The 20,235-nt window shown below is 48.6% G+C and overlaps 1 protein-coding gene across 3 annotated transcripts; it reads left to right on the forward strand.

The window, feature by feature from the left end:
- The first annotated feature begins 8,340 nt into the window (after positions 1 to 8,340).
- Positions 8,341 to 20,174, forward strand: bpifcl (BPI fold containing family C, like). 3 transcript variants are annotated; one of them, XM_069179438.1, is made up of 16 exons: positions 8,341 to 8,447; positions 10,786 to 10,970; positions 11,607 to 11,721; positions 12,431 to 12,559; positions 12,932 to 13,087; positions 13,545 to 13,608; positions 13,937 to 13,997; positions 14,238 to 14,329; positions 14,731 to 14,907; positions 15,505 to 15,564; positions 16,121 to 16,288; positions 16,642 to 16,709; positions 17,276 to 17,318; positions 17,538 to 17,601; positions 18,642 to 18,718; positions 19,764 to 20,174. In XM_069179438.1, the coding sequence occupies exons 2-16, from the start codon at positions 10,862 to 10,864 to the stop codon at positions 19,803 to 19,805; spliced, it is 1,425 nt and encodes a 474-aa protein (XP_069035539.1). In that variant the 5' UTR covers positions 8,341 to 8,447; positions 10,786 to 10,861; the 3' UTR covers positions 19,806 to 20,174. The 3 variants fall into 3 exon arrangements, with proteins under 3 accessions (XP_069035539.1, XP_069035541.1, XP_069035542.1); XM_069179440.1 differs by having other exon boundaries at positions 8,377 to 8,447; positions 10,800 to 10,970; XM_069179441.1 differs by lacking the exons at positions 8,341 to 8,447; positions 10,786 to 10,970 and adding an exon at positions 11,042 to 11,192.
- The last annotated feature ends 61 nt before the right edge of the window (positions 20,175 to 20,235 follow it).

Raw genomic sequence — 20,235 nt, forward strand, 5'->3', positions numbered from 1 at the left:
CACGCAGCATTTCGCTCATTCCGACTTGCATACCGAAACGGAAAAATGGGTGTCGCGTCGTCTTCGCCACACGAGTTCGGTTTTCCCCTTTCTTTCATCCTTAGGTGTTTAATCTCGAGAAGTCCCTCCTTTTCCCCGCAGGAACGCCGACGTCCCCCGACGGGCGATTCTGCGCGGGTGTACCAAACAATGTGGACTCACCGACGGGACGGGACACGAACAGAACCAGAGTTTCTGTGTCCGCGTCGAACAGATTTTTTTGGGGGGGGTGGGCGGGAGGGAAACGCAGGAAGGGCGGAAGTTATGTTGCCTCGTGCCTGGCGTCTTCCGTCCCGGCGATAACCTCGGGCCGATACGCTCCGGGCGCACCGCAAGATATCCGATATGGGCGGGCAAATAAATACACTCGCGGTGCCACAGCAGTCGCGGCATCCGCTGTAAACACGAGGAGAGGGGGAGAGAGAGACAAAAACTCATTTATTTTAAAGCTGCGCATCGAGGCAAATTATTTATGCAAATAAGATGATCAACTGCACCACAGTGTAGTGAAATGCGAGCTGCAAAGTAGACGACGAAGGTTTCAAATCCTTTAAAATGAAGCACCCTCTATTCTCCGGCATTAATCTAAAACCTCACAGCGAATCGCAGAATCCAAAACGGTGGAATTTAATATCTTGAATACACAATCGATTCCCGGCACAACCTTAAATAATTCACAATTGAGAACGCGTATTCTTTAGCTATAAAAACAAACAAACAAACAAAAATAGCTTTAGCATTCAGATAATAACAGGCGATTTCTGAGGTTGCCTGAACGCCCGAAAAGAGTCAATTTCGATAGAAGTACAGAAACTGGAAACTCACAAAATTCTCTCTACAAAGACGACGTCGCTTTACGGCCTAATGAATAGACCTAATTAACCCCCCTCCCTTCCCGTCTCCGTCTTCTGTAAACTGAATAATAATCTAGGATGAGACTCAAGCACAAGCCCCGATTCTGAAATTCCTCTCTGAAAGTGACTGCAGTCCAGGTGCGCAGAGACGGACGAGTCTCCATACTCGGGATTCGCGCTGAACAGCATAAATGATCTCCTTACACCGCACGCTCAGTAGGGACAGACCGGAGGGAGACTGGGACAATATTTCCTTATTTTCCCTGGAAAGTACTCTTTCCAGACCGTTTTTGTTTTGTTTGTTTTTCTTTAAAAAAAATATAAATGCATTTTATTTTTCCCTCTACGAATACGGTCTGGAAACCTTTCGGTTTCCGAATTCAAATGTTTTGGATCGCAAATGGTTAAAAGAGGTGGAGTTTTGTTTTTAAAAAAGAAGCAAGCAAGCATAAAGACATTTTTCATTCTGTGCAATTCAACGGGTCCTGTGGAAATGTTATTAAAAACGTATGTGTGGTGTTATTGTGGTCTCAAAAGATGGAATGTATATCACAAAAATAAAAAAAATCTAAACATTTATCGTGGAAAAAAATAATATATTGAAGAATAAATAACTGAAACAGCTCGTTGTGTTTTTTTCAGTTTAAATTAAAACGATGTTTTTACACAGATTCCCTGTTTACAGAAAAACGGGACTACGAGCTATAAAGAGACACCAATCGCTGAGAATATCCTAAAAAGATTAATTGCACAGATCACCAAACGCCATTTGAGTTTATATGGTGATCAACAGCAATTAAGTCGACTGGATTCACGTTGTCTATTGCCTCTTACAGAATTAGTTTACCGACTTGTTCCAGTTTCTCGGCGGGTCTTGTTCACGGTCTTGAAAGGCGATTAAAACCAGCGCTCAGTATCTTGCAGTGCCGAGCCGCTGGAAATCACACGAGCGCTTCTTCAATGACAAACCCAGAATTACCAACCCGAAGCGCCGTGAACTTCAACGGCAGGAAATTCGATCTGAAACCGACTTCGTAAATAGGCCCATTCATTTTCGACGAGGCTCAATTTCCTGACCTGTCATTCGTGTAAATCATTTTCTTTAACGTACAGGCTCATCACGCCGCGTGTTTAACGAACGGATCCCAGCGAGAAGAGGTAAACAGAACAGGATGCACGAACTTCCAGATCTGAAATACAAACCCCAGGTATGGCCCAGATCAAGGATTAGAGAATCGTCGAACGAAAGACAACACGTGCAGTCCTCACTAAAAACACAGCTACCCGGCCTCTACATTTCAACGGCAATGTACTTCAAATAATTCAAGAGAAATACCCTGAAAGAAAAGAGGAATGTTAAGCTCTTTTCGTTCACCTATGGCAAATATTTACACCCCAGTACCCCCCCAGATTCTGCACGCCTGGGAATGAACGCGCTCGCCGGAGACGCGCTGTCCGCTTATTAATAGCCCCGAATAAAATGGATTTTCAGGAGCGGCGATTCAGATCTTATCAGCTATTTAATGGATGGCGGCGCGAAACGCCAGATCATCTTTCACAATGCATTCGTGAAACATTATTATTATTATTATGGTGGGGTTTTTTTTCTTTGCCACCGGTGTCATTTTTCAATGATTAAATAATCACGTCACAGATCAAGTTAATTATGTGCCATTGAATTGGGAACAATATCTGTGGCCTTTCACGAACGAGACTCCGTATGAATACGAAATGAATTTTTATAGACCTTTCTTTTTTTTTTTTTAGATTTTCTGTTGAACAATCTCCTCGCTAAGAATATTTAAATCCAGCGCTGGCGCTTTTTAACGCGACTGTAGCAGTATCTGAATTGGGAGCCTCCTGATTAAAAGATTGAAAGCACATACTAAAAATGTCCCGACATCTTGCCCACTCGCGGATAAGAGTCCCTATCAACCAGATCTGGTCGCCGACACGCGGGGTTCAGGGCTGAGGGATAAAAGGACACCTCACCGCAAGATCACACATGTTCTGCACTGTTCCTCCTATTTTGGTATGCGTGTTAATGCACAATACTTTTGTCTATTTTAAGGCAACCGGTGCGCATTGCATTCTTATCTTAAAACAGGTTATCATTCTTTTTATGGTCAAAACAAAACGAAAGCAATATTAATCGAATTTTCCTGCCAAAACTGTGCACCACCAGAACAAGTGTTTTGCTCTTCAAGATAAAATAACGGCGTTAACAATGACAGGCGCAAACGCCTATTATTCATGACGCATCGCAGAACAGTCCCTGACGCCGCCGTTATCAAATCCAGCAAGACTTTTTTGCAGCTGCACTGTTCGAGTTAGGGATTCTCCTTAGCCAAGCGCTTGTGCCAATAGATATACACAAACCGAGACTGTCCTGCCCTGCCCTGTCACCATCTGTGCATGAAGGAAACTCTCCTTTCTGCAGGTGTCGCATCAGTGGTCTTCGGGACCACTTAAAAGTTGTGGCGCTTTTCCTACAGAACGTTTGAAACCGGAAAGGCTTAGGCGACACTACATCAGAGTCAAGGGAAGGACAAAGCTTTGGGCATTTCTGTGATGTCGCTTCGGACACTGTCCGAAAGTGTAGGTGCTGAAAGAGGCGTCCAATCGCGTCCCGTCCCCGCAATGCGACATCAGAGGAACAGAAGGGAGAGGGCGTCCCCTAGTGACAGGTTAGGAGAACGGCACTTTGCTTTGCTCACGCACGTTTAACACTGATATTTACGAGACGTCACTTCCTCGCACCAAACTAGTCCTCTGTTTATCATATCGTACACACGTACACGTTGCGACGTGTCGTTTAATGGACACCATAACGCAGCTTCCAGTCTTAATGTTCCTGTTACGGTTTATGGAAAGTTGAGTTAATAACCAATTCCAAAACAGAAAACGAAAACCTGACTCCTTGTGAATTACAGAGGGCCTTAAGATTTTGCTCATGCGTAAATTAAGACGTAGATCTGCATATTCAGAAACGGAAATATACCGGTTTGCTTGTAGCTGATTCCACAGATTTGAGAAAGGCCTGCCTGCCCTCGCCAGGTGTTTGCTGTTAGGGCTCGGCAGCGGTACCTGTAAGACGACCGTGCGGTGTGTAATCGGGCCTTACGGACGCGCGGCAGGTGGACTACAGAACACGCAGGGCCTGGAGGCAAAGGGCACGTGACCGCCTGCAAACAGCTGGTCCACATCTGGCCGCTGAAGCCCACGAGCGCAAAGTCGTCTGCTGAAACTATTACACTATACACCCGGGTGGTCGACCGAGGCATCATGAATCGCAAACCGCAATGTACTTTTCTGTACGAAGTTCATATCTCCCTGCCATTCATTCTCTGCCTGCCGGCTCATCTAAATCCGAATTAAGATGAACGGGACTTTAATTTAGGGCAGACATGACTGTAAAGCAGTCAGAACAGATGCTGAAAATGGAGCTCGCGTTAATCTGGGAATGTATTATATGATCTACTGTACGTAGCTGGAACCTTTTTTAAAAGGAGGGTCACAACGAAATTGTGCTGAACGTGAAACCACCCGATAAAGGCGCTCCCACAAAGGAATGAGCGCTGTCTGTACCACACAAATCGGTTAAAACACGGAATACTAATAAATGAAACACGACCCTTTTCAGTGGAAGAACGAGATGTTCATTGTATTGTAAAACACGCGCCACTTTTGTACCAAGAAATAAGCGACAATTTTCCCGTTTCCTTTAAAACGAGCAGGCCGAGGTTTAGTTGAGAGCTGAATCATCATGCTGTACTATAACCCCCTTGTGATGGAACAGGAGCGACCTCAGAAAACGGTGTGTCGAAAACAACACGACTTAGGTTCAGGCCTTTTTTGTGTTAAAACCAAACACAAAACAGAAAACGATATACAATGTATTTCTCATCGGAGCTCAGAAGCTCGGCAGCTCTGGGCCTGATCTCAACTGGACGGGTGACGTCTCAGGAAAACGGCAGGTGGCGCTCTTTCCTCCGCACGGGCAATTCCAATCCTTTGCCCCAGAGAGCCGTGCAGTGGCCATGCGAGGTAGGTGGCACGATACTCTGGGTGAGGTTCAACACGGGCTCTGACTTTGTATGCGCAGCGGTGCGGGCGCCCGCGTCCCTGGCCACTGTGGGCTTGAACATCTCCGCCTTTGATTCGAGGGGAGAAGAGCTTCCTCACTCCGGCGCCTGGCCCGACACAGACCGTCCGCCCCGCCGCGCAGCACTCCAGCAGGGCCGACCCCCGAGTCCCAGGGGAACGACCTGGCCGCACTCCTCCGCGTTTAAAGAGCTGCGAGATCTAACGCCATTCGGCTCATTTAAATACAGAGTACGAGGCCGCGTGACCGAAACCGAATTGAAAAAACAAGTTCAGCTTTATTTTTGTTTCTCTGAAACGCTCAGCAATCAACCGACCGAAAGTGAGATAGGGGAAGAGACTTGTTAGCCCTGAACCAAGCACAGTCGACACTGTATGTACAGTAGTTTCGCTTCTCCGAATCAAAGCCACAGGGCGTGTTCTCCATTTACCTAAACATTTCTAAAATTAAAAGGGGGGCATTTTCCTCGAAAACGGGATGTGTGCTCAAGGACCCCCTCCTGTTCAGAGCAGGCAGCTCAAGCCCTCGAGTTAAAAGGTGCCTGCAGTTTTCCGAGGGGTGTGAGCCGGAGGCTGCAAGCAAGTCTGCAGTCTGTGGCGACCCCTGCCACTTAATTTCTTCTTAAAGGAGACAAGGACGGTGCATGTTATTCCCCTCAAAGCAGGAGAAATTGATTTCTTTAAGTGCCCTGGCAGTCAAGCATCCGGAGAGCATGAGATATTTCCCGATTCATTTCGACCAATTTTAGCAGCTTGAGTCTTTGATTGAGAGCCGCATTCATCGTCATGGAAACGGACCAGGACGGCCGCCCGGTGTCTGTACTTGGGGGGCTGTGCCAGAGCCTTCCCCAGGAATAAAGAAAAGCATTTATTTCCGATTGCACGGGCCCCGTATTGTCACTTTCTGAAAGGGAGATCCACACCTCTTCGCTCGAATTAATTCACCGCGCTCCAATCTCACATCTAAAAGACGTAATAGGCCCGCGAGTCGATAGTGCTCTTGCAGGGAACTGAGGCTATTAGTGTCTCTGGAACAGCGGGAAACAGATTGAATTTGTGCTACATACAGGGTGCCGCTGGGCACAGAAAGCACATTCAGACGGCATGTGAGCACCTGCCCAGTCTACCTCCTGGGTGTTGGCTCAGAGAGAGAAAAGAGGTGTCACTAGGTCTGGGTGTCATCAGGCGTTGATCACCCATCATGCTCGCTTAGCTGCGAGCAGCTGACTGAATGTCATGTGGCAGGGCAGGGCAGGGCAGGCCGTTCCAGACTCTCCCAGCCCTCGACAGTCTCCTGCTCATAGTCCTCACAGCCCCTCATCCCGGTTTCCCCTGGATTGTCCTTCACCACTCCTGCGAAGTCCGCTGTGATGGCAGGACCTGGAACACGTCCCTCGCCCAACTGCTCGATTCAGGGCTACACAGGGGTTTGCCTGACCTGTTAGCTGTTCAGTGCAGGACATCCAATCCAGTCCAGGGACCCGCTGGGTCACTCGTCTTTGGGACAACGCTACACAGATCCCTGTACCGACACACAGCGACCAGAACTGCACACAGTGTTCTAAGTGGGCTCGCACCAAAGCATCGCAAGGTCTTGACAATTTCACACTATTTTTAAGTGTGGCACTTTCAGATCTAGATCTGAACTTTCCCCACGGGGCTTTTTAAAAAAGGCCCGGAGCAGCGGAGCGAGGACAGGGCAGAGGCTCCTCCCTCACCCCTTCAGCTCAGCTCGGCCCGTGGCTCCGGTAGCAGGAGGGGTCGGACGTCGAGGCGCTCCTCTGGGGCTTCACGACTCAGAACCGGGTTGAGGGGGTGTTTAGAGTGAAGGGACGCACTGCCTGGGCGATAGGATTCATGCGAATTGAATAGTCCGCCCTCCTCCCCCCCTTTAAATATCTCTCTGTGTAGGAGGTTCTACAATGGGCCGAGAGTCAGCATTTACTCTAAGGTAGTTCAGGCGGGGAGCTGCGTCAGCATGCGTACGCTGCAAAGGAGCAAGCAATAGGTTTATTCCCTGCTGAAAAAAAAAGAAGAAAAAAAACAAAACACTGTGTTTGCTTTCTTCTTTTTTTTCAGCAGGGAATGAACCTATTACTTGCTCATGTGCTCTCAGGTGCAGGCCAGGTGGTGGTCCTGCCTCTCCACGCTGCTGGGGGGTCTCGGGCTCGAGGCACATGGGTGTCTGTCCCCCCTTCCAGGGGCGAGTACCCACGCCCTTGCCCCCGAGATGGGGGGGGGGGTGGGGGGTGGGGGGCACAGCGCCCTCTGCAGGCCTGGCGGAGGAGGGACCCAGGCTAGAGCAGTGAAGAGGGGGCTCACCGGGCGCTGGCTCTCTCGCAGCACGCCGCCCCCAGATCCCCCCAGCCCCCACCGCGACAGCTCTTGGGTCCTGACTCAAAAAAACCACAGCTGCTTTCACTTCCTTCGGGTAGCCCAGGTCTGCAGGCCTCCTGCACGCACGCCAGCTCACAGGGAGAAGACAGAGCACAGCAGCAGGGTGGCGCAGGTTCCCCAAACCCACCGATCCTCAGGGCCAGGGTGCGTTTGCACCTCTTCACTATCCCTGCGGCTGGTCACGTCCCCCAGCTTGTTTCCTTCACGCTTCCAGAGATTAGCACACTGCGCCAACAGCTGAGAAATACAGGAAGGGGAGGCTGGTTCTCCTGACATTTCACCGAGAGTGTGTACTGCATCACACAATCTGCCGAGCGCTAGAACAAGGAGATGATGGATCTCTGCGACATCGCCCCCAAGTCAAAGCAATGAAAACCTGGACAAAAATGACTCATTCGCAGATTTAAAAAAAAATGTGGCAGGGATTTTACAGACGTTTGTCAAGTTTACTCAAACGTCAGCATGCGTATTCCAGGTAGTTTTTTTTTTCCAGACAGAAAAAACATTTTACACCTGAGAAAAAAGTGCTTCAGAAGGTGTCACACAACCTGGGTAGAATATATGATATTGTGCTCTTTAATAAATGGAATGATTTAATAAAATGGAAGGAGAGCAAATGTTCCTTGCAGAGTATTTAAACAAGATTAAAGAAATCATGGAAAGTTTTTGTTTTGGTGAAAGCAGTTCAACGTTGATTCATTATACAAGTTACACATAAGGTTTGGAATTTATTTGCTTAAGATACTGCTGCTATCTTTTGACAATCTGAATGATCTGAGTCATGTGGAAACTTTAGAGAAACGAACACCACCTTAGCAGCGTCTGCACAGAGGTGTAAAAAGACACACGCTGACAAAGGCACTGACAGTGGTTTTCACACGGAGAAGTCGTGGTTCATGATTAATTGTTCAAAGAAACAGGAAGCAGATATTCATGAGCTGCATTTCAGGAAATAAAACTACAGCCATGAGAACAATGTTTCATTTTTAACTTCCTCACTGCACAGGATTGACACTCACTCCTCCTGCTGGGGCTCCAGCTTGTAGAAGTCAGGTAAAAGAATTATTTTTATTACATTATTATTAGTGCCAGAATTAATCAGGAGCAACCTTATTGATATTGTTAGTACTTAGTACTTAGTGTTATTGCCAGTACTGTTCTCATAGCAAGCAGATGGACAATGGGAGCACATACATTGGAAATATAATTCAGTCACTGAAACGTATCTCTGCTGTCTGAATGTGGTTGATTTACAGAATCTGACTGTGGATCTTTCAGGTTGTGCTCAGTAGCATTTTTTTCAGCTTCATTATTATTGTTTGTTACGGTTCATGTTGTTCCCACTTCTGTTTATTTGGCTTGCTTTTGAGGAACTTGCCACATGAATAAAAGTTGATCATGTTAAACCTTTATTTAAGATTTACAGTCCAGGAATGATGGGTTTTAACACGCAGGCCTAGACAGCGCCTGTGACAAATCAACTCTTTTCAGTCCCCTGAAAAGGGCTTCCCAAAACAGGCAACCCCTCACCGTTCAATCCAGCTGAATTCCCGATTCATTGATGGATTGATTTCGATGTATCGGTTAATTTTTAGCTGCTAAAACATGCACATTTTAAATTACTGGCGATATGTAACTGTGAACTCTCTTTCATTTTAACAAACGTCCTCATCAATCATGTCATTATCTCAATTAATTCATAGCTCAGCTGCACAGAAAACCTGTTGACACTCAGTTGACCCACATCAGAATTAGGAAGCCCTGCACTGCAAGCAGGCTTCACAGTGTTTAAGGTTATAAATCAGAAATCAGCCAGCTGTCAATCACTGAATATCATCCTGAATAACTTGCAGCAGGACAGAAGATGACTGCTGGTGACTGGCACACTGTGGCTCGGGGTCTTTAGGGCAGTGCTTCTGTGTCCTGGTTCTGGAAAGCCACTGTTCTTCATCTCCCTGCTGCCATTCTGCTCTTAATCCCATGTGACCATAAACATACAGCAAGTAAAAACAAGCTGTAAACATCAGCCACCTGGGACTAAAGCTCTTTATGCAAAGGCAATCATGTGTATAGAACTGGACCAAAATAATCTCAGAATTAAGCTTTTCATTGCAAAAAACACAGTAGAAGTGTGTTATTTTAGGAGACGATACAAAGCGTTAGAGGGATACATTTTAGAAATGCAGAGCAAGAAGAATCCAGGGATTTCCAATGCAGCCTCTCTGCTTTATATACCAGAAAAGGAAAAACGTGTCGTTACCCCCCAAAATGCTATCATAAAGACCAGAAAGGGGAAGACTGAACTGTCTGAGATGTCAGAAAATAAGCTGAGATATCAGGAAAAGAATCATTATCCACACTTCCTCATTTTCGATGAAGTACAAGGTGCTTTTTCTCCTCGATCTTTGCCGGCCCACCCTGAGTCCACCAGCAGGGAAGACCCGACCGATCTCTCCTCGCACCCTCGACAGCAGGAGGCGCCAGAGCGCCCTGCTCCGGTCTCACAGGCAGACAAGAGCACTTCTACATCCTGCGTGTGAGCTCATGCACACCTTGTTTCAGAGGATTGAGGACGGCAGTTCTCAACACCGGGGCAGGAGACGACTGCTTTCGTTACACACGTTACTTCATTCACTAAATGTGCTGCTTTCATCTGCACATGATGTCCAATAATCTCACGGAGAACCCTAGGAGTACCATACTGTATAAAAAACAGACGTTTAGAGTCCCTCAACAAAATCAGAAATCTCTTCACCACACACTCAAACTACTCAATAAATAATCACACAATACAGAAGTAAAGCGTCATTATTGATTAGTGCATGATGACTTTGTAGGGGTTGATGTCTTTAATGTAACGCATATGCGGTTTGTGTGGTTTTTGCCAGCTTCCATCCAGCCATTGTCTTACCACTTTATCCAGTTCAGAGTCGCGGGGGGAGCCGGAGTCTATCCCAGCAAGCAACGGGCACAAGGCAGGGTACGCCCTGGGTACGCCCTGGGCGGGATGCCAGTCCACTGCAGGGCACACCCACGCACACACAGAAACACGCACACACACACACACACACACACACACACACACACACACACACACCAGGGCCAGTTCTTCCAGATGCCAATCAACCCACCAGCCTGTCTCTGGACTGTGGGAGGAAACCCATGCAAACACAGGGGGAACATACAGACTCCAAGGAGACAGCACCCCGGGTCTGAAATTGAAAGAAGGGCTCGAGTGCTGTGAGGCAGCAGTGGAAACCACTGTGCCAGCCTTTGCCAGCTTCCCTTTAGTCTAGTTTGTGTTGTGGATCCACCCAGTGAAAGTGAGGGGGGAGGAAAAGGAACCGATACTCACAGTGAGATTTTCATTGTTTGTTTCTTTTTCACCCAGTCTGTTCTCCCCAGAGCCCCGTGCTGCGCTCTCCTGTTCCTCATCTGGCTGCGGCTGGTGACGACGCCCCTGCAGGATGTGGAAATCCCTGCTCGTGCTGCTGGCCATCGCTCAGCGGGCCCCCGGGGCCCTCGGGGCCAACCCCGGCGTCAAGGCCATGCTGACCAGCAAAGGACTCGAGTATGGTGAGAGGCCCAGAGCTCCTGGCAGCCGAGCTTAACGCCCTGGGCGAAACTTCCGCTGAACCAGCGACTGGCTCGACCTGCTCCACCGAAATATTTGCAGCTTCTTTTTCTTCCTACTCAAACGTTCGGGGTGTTGTTTTTCTTTACTAATGAAATGCAATAGCTAAGAAGCAGCTTCTGAGCCCAAAACAGTCATGAACCGCTCAGAGGTCATCCAGGCAGGTGAGGGGTCGATTGCCTATCGGAGCCAGCAGTTTTGTGACGGGGGACCCCTGCTTTAGAGCGCCCCAGGATTGCTCGTTATATCACACTCTCTTGTAAAGCGATCTGATCCAGTTCCAGCTTTGTGAGCTGCAGGACCTCCACCGACAGCGGCCGCTGGAAGGGTCTGGTGTGCTTGACTACAGCCACCCTGCAAACTGTACACAGTTTAAGCAGCACTGAAACTATGCTGTCATGCTTATTACTCACAGTCTCTACGCACGCCTGCTTCTCAAGAAACTGGACACTTCGGGGCACAGACCTTCAGAGCAAAGAGAAGCTCGCTTTCTCCTCCGCCTGCGCGTTTGACATTTGTTAGAGAGCTCGTGAAACAGTCTTTAAAGAGCGTTTGGTTTTTAACCCCCTCCTCCCCAGGGAAGCACGTAGGAGCCAACCTGCTCCAGGAGAAGCTGGAGGCGCTGTCCATCCCAGCCGTGCAGGGGGATATCAGCATCTCCCCCTTCGGCTCTGTTCACTTCTCCCTGGACAGGTAGGAGACACCGGCAGACACTGCCCCCTGTGGCCAGTAGGAGGAATAGCCTCACCCCAGCGGAGCCCGCTGTCACGCCCTCTGCAGCCAGAGGGCGCTCCTTCTCTGTCCTGTCCCTAGTTTCCGGTCTGCTGTCCTTCCTGTCCCTCTGTTTCCCTTGGGCTATATATTTCCGGGTCTTGCTCTCTGTCCTCGCTCAGCATTGACGTTCGGATGTCCTGAGACCCGCCTAGCACCAGGGCGCCCCACGTCCGCTCCCTGAGGGCATAGGTTTCTATACGGCATTCCTGAACTCTTTGCACTAATGAGCCCGGGCCTTTTTCCCGTCTCGCCGCTACGCATATGGGTCTTTTTCTGCTCTCCTGCTCCCCATGGTTAGTCCCTTTGGACGTCCGTGACACCCGCAGCCAGGTGTGTCAGCAGTAGCCGGGGCTCTCCGCCTCCACGCACAGATTTGCCTTAACAAATCATTTCTTTTAAATTTTCTTTACACACGGCATTTGTCTGGCTGGCCAGCAGGGGGCATCATGTTCAAAGACATTACTAAGCAAAAAGGGGTCGCCGCTCTCGTCCTTCTCCAAGATGTCATACATGAAAAAAAAAACACCGATTCTCTGTGCGGTGGCAGATTGTGTGGCAACGCCCTACTCATGGCCCGTGTGCTCCCAGTAAAAGCCATCCAAAGCACTACTCCTGTTGCCCTTTCCAGCATGCAGGTGTCCAAATTCAACCTCCCGGAACCCACGGTGGAATTCTCCGAGGGCAGCGGGATCAAGACGGGACTCGCGGGAATGAACGTCGCAGTGCATGGCAACTGGCACACACGCTACCAGTTTATGTGAGTGCCGCCCCCCTGTGGCTGTTCGTGGTACTCTCACCACCCCCCCCCCCCGCACTGGAAGAGCAGGCAAACTCCCCCGCGATCGTTTATCCCATGGGATATCCAGATCAACGCTTTAGGGGCTGCAAACCTGCTCCTTAAATAATCAGAATGGGCACAAAGGCCGGGAACAGAGTTTACTTTGCCTACTCGAACTCTAGGATTACGTAACGAAAAGCTGCAAAGCTAGGTCTGCGGCGCCCGGAAGAGCCGTCGTTGGAGAACAAAGCTGTAAGGTGCTCCTGAACCGCTGCGTAACCTCTCACTTACTGATTGCAACACCTGCCGAAGAGAGCGAGAGAAACGTTGCTGTTTTCCTTCTGTCGGCAGAAAGGATGGTGGCACCTTCGACCTGGCCGTTTACGGAGTGGGCACCTCTCTGCTCCTGTCGCTGGGCAGCGATGAGGCGGGGCACCTGTCCGTCTCCAGCTCCATGTGCGACTCCACCGTGGGCAGCACAGACGTCTCCTTCCATGGGGGGGCCAGGTACAAATGATTAAACTTGGGTTTTTAAAACCTCAAAAAGCAAACTCGGTACCTGGGGTTTCACCTGAAGCAGATGGGGGGCAGATCGGGACAGACGGCCTCTGCAGCACCCCCCCCCCCCTAGTGGTGAGACAGTGGAAGTACATTTTTCTGTATCTGCGCCCACACTGCAGGAGCGACTGTAATGAAACTGTCTCACCACAAGGAGGCACCTTAGAGGCACATCTTCCAGACCTGAGTTGATGAACATTGGCTTCAAGCCCTAAACTAGGCCTCTGCTTGTCTAAGCCTTCAGAAATATTACCAAATATTTTGGGGGGACATCGTTCCGGGCGGAATTTGCTTTGGAGGTCCTTGACAGGATGGGCTTAAGAAACACGGAGTCTGATTTTACTTAAAAAGGAACATGGAAGGTTTACAGGTAGTAACAGCTGCATAATTAACTCTCTTTATTAAGCTTTATTTTCAGCTTGTTCATCGGTGAAATTCGAAGAGTAATCCAACAAAAGATTGAATCTTCGGTACGTTATATTAATACTTATTTCTACATGTTTGCAGTTCTCATTTTTTGTAGTAAAACAAGGGTGGAAAAACCACGAGTATCTTCAGCGCATACTTTAAAACTGCAATCCGGGAAGCGCCGGTAGTCATTCAAGATTTCACTGTTACTTAATTCGTTGTTTTGCATTCAACAGAATCAAAGTGAATCACTTGTTTTTATCGCATCTTTAATTATAGAATCCGTTCACACTCGTTAGTTTCTATAGTTGTTTCTATAAGGATTTATTTTAAACAAAAGAGAATCGTGCCATCGTGCGCTGATCGTCCTTTTCATGTCGGTATTTTAAGATCTGCCCGATGATCACGCAGTCGGTCGAGGGCCTGGAGAGACACCTACAGGAGATGAAAGGTACTGCAGCGCCACTGTACTAACAGTAGGGGCGCCACCAGCCCTGGCGTTGTCGAAATCATACTCTTGAAACGAATACCGCCAGCAACAGTTTAAAAATAAGACATTTTATGAAAACCGCCTGCGGAGACTGACGCACAGGACGGGACAGACAGAGACGGATGAAGGCAGAGGAGACGCAGGTGCAGACGGGTCGATTCTGTCGAGAGCATCGTCTCACAGTTGCGATTTCGCTCCTAGTTTCCTTCCAGATCGACCCCTACGTTCTCATCGAGATTCCCCTCCTCAGCGCCCCCGTGGTAGGAAATTCAGATATGGAGCTGGACTTGAAGGTACGAAGCCCCGTTCCAGCTGGCAACGCCTTTGCACTTACACATATATGCTGTTCCTGTGCAGCTCGAGCAGGGAGCTGCGTCCGCATGCGTAGGCTGCAAAGGAACAGGTACCCGGGTTTATTCCCTGCTGAAAAGAGAAGAAAGGAAACAACGTTTCGGCTGTGGAGCCTTCTGCAGGCTACTTCTTCTTCTTCTTCACACCCAAAGAAGGCTCCACAGCCGAAACGTTGTGTTTCCGCTGTGGAAACACAGCGTGAATCCGAAGGGTCCTGTACCCGAAACTTTCCTTCCCCTGTTTTCAGCAGGCAAGAAACCTTCACTCGTTCCTCTGTGGGTTGTGTGCACGCTACACAGCGGCGCACCCCTATAAAATAACCCCCCCCCCACTCGGTTCGCAGGGAGAGTTCTACAGCGCTCGCGGGCACCCCGAGCCCCCGTTCCCGGCCGGCCCGTTCTCGCTGGCCCCCCAGGAGGGGCGCATGCTCGCGCTCGGCCTGTCCGAGTTCTTCTTCAACTCCGCCGCCTTCGCCTACCTGGCGGCCGGCCTGCTGCAGGTCAACCTCACCGACAGCATGGTGAGTCCACCCCTCCTCCCCCGCCGCCAGCGGCTTTCCATTCGGATTTATTCATTTATGTCCAGAGAAAAAAAAGTGTTTTTCATGCGCAGCGGCAGTACGCAGGCAAATCGCACAGGGCCGGCAGACACAGAGACACACACTCACACCAGGGCCAGTTTCCCCAGAAGCCAATTAACCCCACAAGCACGTCTTTGGACTGTGGGAGGAAACGCAAGCACGCCCGGGAAGAACATGAAAACTCCACACAGACAGCACCCCAGGGATTTAGTCCAGAGCCCCAGCACGGCTGGGCAGAAATGCTTACCACTGTGCCACACTATCATTTCAAAACATTTGGAACAAAGATCTGAAAATCCTTCTGAATCCCCTGCACTGAAGAAATTAAGTGCTTAATCGATTAATGATGTCCCAAGCTCTCCCAGTCTTTAGAAATGTAGTTTAATGGGACCAGAGCTGGGGAGTCCTGTCCTAAAGCACCACCACAGAGGCTGAATTATTTTGAGAGACTGTGGGGGAAAAAACCGGACGCGAGAGATGGGTTGGCACGATCAGGGTGTCGTGACTGTGCCCGATATCCGTCTTTTACCATTCCAGCTTCCCAAGACGTCTCCAGTGCACCTCAACACCTCCAGCTTCGGGGCCTTCGTCCCTCAGGTACAGGACCTTTCGGCTTTCCCACGGCTCGGCGACTCCGATTAACGAAGCGATTCGATTAAGCCGAGAAGGGCTGAGCCTAGAGTGAAAACCGGATCACGTGCCACTCCAGAACCATGGGTCGGCCTCACTGCCAGTCTGCGGTGAATCGCGTAATGCTGCAGGTCCATGTAATTCTACACGTTAGCTGTAGGGATAGAAATGTAATTTTTCCTTGTAAAAAAAAAAATCTGCCTTCATCCAAGGAAGTGCAGCTCCAATGCTCATCCAGTGAGCTCCGGCCTCCATCCCCAGCTCTGACCTTAATCTCCCGATTGCACGATCCGGCTGGGATGAAGAGTCCTGTTTCTTTAGGTCGGAACCAGTTGCTCATTGTAAAGCCCTGGCAAAAACCCTGCAGCAGGACCTGTCCCGGCCTTTACCCTTCCTGTTCAGGGTAGTTAGAACGATTCATCCAGCTCGGATGCCCCGTTTACACACCTCCTCCTTGTCACCCATCCGAATGGGGGCAGGAACAGCAGACGAGTGCTCTCCTTTCCCCTCCGTCTCCCCACAGCTGCCCAAGATGTTCCCCAACATGCTCATGACCGTCCAGGCGTTCGCCAGCAGGCCTCCCATGGTCTCCCTCCAGCCCGACAACGTCACCGTGGGCTTGTCAGGGGCAGCCAAGGTCTTCGCCATCCTGCCCAACTCCTCCCTGGCCCCTCTGTTCACCCTGGAGTCGGTGAGCACCCGCGGGGGACTCTGGGGGGCGCTGGTGAGGCCGGCAGTAACACGGGGCTGGGCCAACCTGTGTGGTTACTTTCACCCAGAGGAAGAGCAGGGATTCTGCTGCAGCGACCGCGTGATGACCACCCCCTCCGAGCAGCAGGAATGAGGACCTCAAAACGAATTTTTCACAAATCCCATTTATCCTGGGTTTTTAAATGGATAATTTAACTGTTAACCATCACATTACATCATCGTAAGCCTCTCAAAGGGATGTCCCAATGCTAAGCTCTCTCCTGCCCATGGCAGGCAGAACGCAGTGGTGTATATTCAGTGCCTGATCCCCCATCAATCTCTTCTCTCTTGAAGGAAGCCAGTCTCGATGCCAAGGCCTTCATTTCGGACATGAAGCTGACTGGATCTCTGGCTCTGAGGAGGTGAGCGTTACTGCCGCCCCCTGCTGCTTCTTGTGGAGAGCCGATACACAGAGAAAAGCTGGGGCCACTGCCTGTCCTGTAGGCTCTATACAATAACATATAACATATAACAATAACACAATAATAATGTCATGTAACGAGTAAATACATTTTCACAACACCAGCCGTAGCTATAGAACGCACAGTTTGAAAAATGCTGGGGATATTTGTGTGTTTATGTTTTTTGGGTACAAATTGAAAAGGTTTATAAATGTTGCAATTTAATCTCATGGAGCGCTGTAGACATGAGGCTACATAAAGCCAGATTCAAAGGAAGTGTGATCTTGAAATCTTTAGAAGCTGTACAGTATGTCGGGTCTGAAAGATGATCGGTCTAGAATTCTTAGGTCCCGTTCCGTCCACAACACCCCAAGCCCATCTTTCTACAAATCCACCTAGTGAAGAAATTGGCAAATCACTTAGGGATTTTCTTTTTGTATGATGCAGAAGTACAGTTAATGTTAGTGTTTGCAAATTCTATGCAAGATGTGTTAAGGTACTTATAGCATCTGTCTTTTCTCCGGCAGTTTGACTCTGACCCTGACGGCCAGCGAGGTGGGAGAGTTCCAGGTATGACATTCCATCCAAGCCTCAACCGTCGCAGAGAACATACTGAACAGTGCTTTCCTGCCCTGATCATATTGTACACGGACTGCGACGACCGATTAAATACAATGATTGCAATGTTGAGAGAGGATGTTGTTGCAGAAGGTCCCTGAACAATCTGTTGCAAATCTGCTAACGACAGCTGAGCCCACGACTGCTCATCACACTGTTGTTGTTTTGCAGACCACACCCCTGGAAAACCTGTTGAAAATGGAGGTGCAAGCGATTGTGCTGCCCAAAGTGAATGGTAGGTGCACTGACTGCCCATCACCCCCCCCAACAGCCAACTTGGAAAAAACTATTCTTGCATAAGGAACATGCAGCAATTCTGCACGAGCACAGGGCCTGGTGCAGGAGTCTGCTACCAAATTCTTGGAGAGTCACAGCTCACCTAGTCTTACCATCTAGGTTATGCCTAGATTTCCCCTCTCAACTCAAAGGATTGATCAACTTACTTGAGCCAGTAGTGTTCCCAGTTTAGCTCAGTCCTTCCATGAGGGACAAATGTCATTCAGCCAGACTTCTAAGTTATTTGATTTAACTGCCTGCTTAGCTAATCAATCAAATTGTTCCAAGCCCTCAAAAATTAAAGCATAAAAGTTACCTATTAAACTATGCTATGTCAGAGTTCTCCAGGACCAGGGTTGGCGAACCTAAAGCCAGGGTCTTCAGCCCTGGTCCCAGTTAAGTTGCTCTCACTGATCACCTGTTAGAGATTAGAAACATTTAAAAAATTGATCAATAGGAAAGTAATGTTTCAATGAAGGAACATCCTTCCAGGAGGGATGAATGATTTGATCACCTCTTTACCTGATCGTCGTGAACCTGGTTCAGGCCTTTAGAAATGGAGGATTTAAAGAGGACCCGGACCTCTCCCGGACCGTGGTTGGAGACCCCGGTGCTGGGGCACTCGAACATTATACCATGGTTCTGCTGTTGAAACACTTTAGTAATTCTTCAGTTATAATTATAGGGACACCGTAAAAATCACTTGCTAGCAAACCACCCAAAATTTGATCTAAAAAGAATGCAGAGTGTCTCACGTTTCAGGGCTTGTCACTCTCATCTAAAACTTTTATATGAAAGAAGAACCTTTGGTACTCAGTCTCGTGAAAGAAAGTCTCCTAATTATAGAGCAGGTTACTATAAAATTACAATTTTCAGACAATGGCATCTACACACACACATACCAGGTGTTTGCTGTGGTCACATGTTGAGTTTTCTTTGTGGGTTTAATTGTTGCTCAGCTAAGTCAAACCATTATTTTTGTGCTTTGTGCTATTTCAGAAAAACTGAAGGCTGGATTCCCCATCCCTGCCATCTATAACATCAGTTGTGTCAATCCTGTACTTAAGGTCAACCAGGTCAGTACCAAGCGAGTAGGAGTTCGGTAAGCAGTACGCAATGCTGTTCACTCTGTTGAACATCACCTTAACCAGGGGACCTACCTGCTGCTTAAAAGCTAGTTGAGAAGTGTCAGGCTGGCTCCACTGAGCTGGTCTCCGCTTACAAACTAATCGGTAGAATTGAACCATGTACTGCACTGCTACCACCAATACCAAGCGTACACCTTAATTGCCAGACGGCTCTTCCTGTTATGTTTGCCATGTCCCACCCAAAATCACTTGCTGGGAATGGTTTCTAACATTACATGAGCCTTAATTCCACCACCTACCACCAAGGCAGAACAGTCTGTTGCCTGAAAGTTTAGGCCCCCGTTCACACACCTGGCTACAGGACACATCCAGGGGGCGGAGAAAGAATGGGGTGGACAGGCCAGGGCCAAGCTACACCACTACTATGAGATCACTTGATTAGCCCTATACAATTTCTTGCATTAGGAACTTGTCTTTTCACAAACCCCAGCTTGCTCTCCCTGAGACACACAGACAGGGAGAGAGAAGCCTGGGGTCAGCCATTGTACACCACCCCTGGAGCAGTTGGGGTTAAGGGCCTTGCTGAGGGGCCCAAGGGAGTAGGAGGCCTCTGCCAGCTGCAGGATTTGAACCGGCAACCTTCCAGCCACAGAGCCACCACTCCACCCAGTGCTGGTATAATAGCACCATTGTTGCCACTCTCTCCTATAGTTTTTTGACCTATTTTATTAAATATCCTTACATTTTTAGCACTTTTTCAGGACACTCCACTCAAAGCACTTTACAGGTAATGGGGAATCCCACTACCACCACTAATGTGTAGTCCCACCTGGATAATGACCCTTTCTGAGCTAGTTTAAATTAAATGTCCTGCTCCCCACCAGATCAATTCATCTCAAAAGTGATGCTTTAAAGGTGAAAAAAGTCCCATTTACAGCATTTTCCATCTTACAACCCTGCATTTAGTAAAGACAGGATCAAGTGCAGTGTGTTGCCCACCAGAATCAGAATTAAAGAGATGTTCTTCCCTCAGGGTTTTGTGACTATTGCCACCGACGCCCAGTATTCTTCATGAGCAAGACCCTGCCAAGACCCAGTACAGGAACAAGTCCCCTTGCTGAGCTGCATCAACTGCTTTGTAATGCATCTGGGGTCAATCATGAACCGGAATGATGCAATTTGTCGTTGGAGGAAGCCGAGCTTGAGTCAGTATAGCTGCAGGGTTTGACTGGAACAAGAATGATAAAACTAGCGCACAAATTCAGAACACGTTTCACCTGTAGTAAAATTAACCGCTATGGCATCGATACAAATTGTATTAGAATACAAATCAATTTTACAGCAAAAACAATCAGCCAATTCAGCTTTCTGACAAAATGTGGAGTTTCGTTGTACCATGCAAAACTGACATTAAAAACAGTAAATGAGTGCTATGATGTACAAATGGTGTTGATCATTTTGTATTCTGAATACAGTCCTTGCAAGATTACGAACTCTCCATTCAT

Source organism: Lepisosteus oculatus, chromosome 16, assembly GCF_040954835.1.
Source record: "Lepisosteus oculatus isolate fLepOcu1 chromosome 16, fLepOcu1.hap2, whole genome shotgun sequence".
Lineage (NCBI taxonomy): Eukaryota > Metazoa > Chordata > Actinopteri > Semionotiformes > Lepisosteidae > Lepisosteus > Lepisosteus oculatus.

Excerpts from the sequence above, each read along its gene's own strand:
- bpifcl (XM_069179438.1), top strand. The coding sequence starts at position 10,862 with ATGTGGAAATCCCTGCTCGTGCTGCTGGCCATCGCTCAGCGGGCCCCC. Across the intron at positions 10,971-11,606 it reads CAGCAAAGGACTCGAGTATG|GGAAGCACGTAGGAGCCAAC; the intron begins GTGAGAGGCCCA and ends CCTCCTCCCCAG. Across the intron at positions 14,908-15,504 it reads TCAACCTCACCGACAGCATG|CTTCCCAAGACGTCTCCAGT; the intron begins GTGAGTCCACCC and ends TTACCATTCCAG.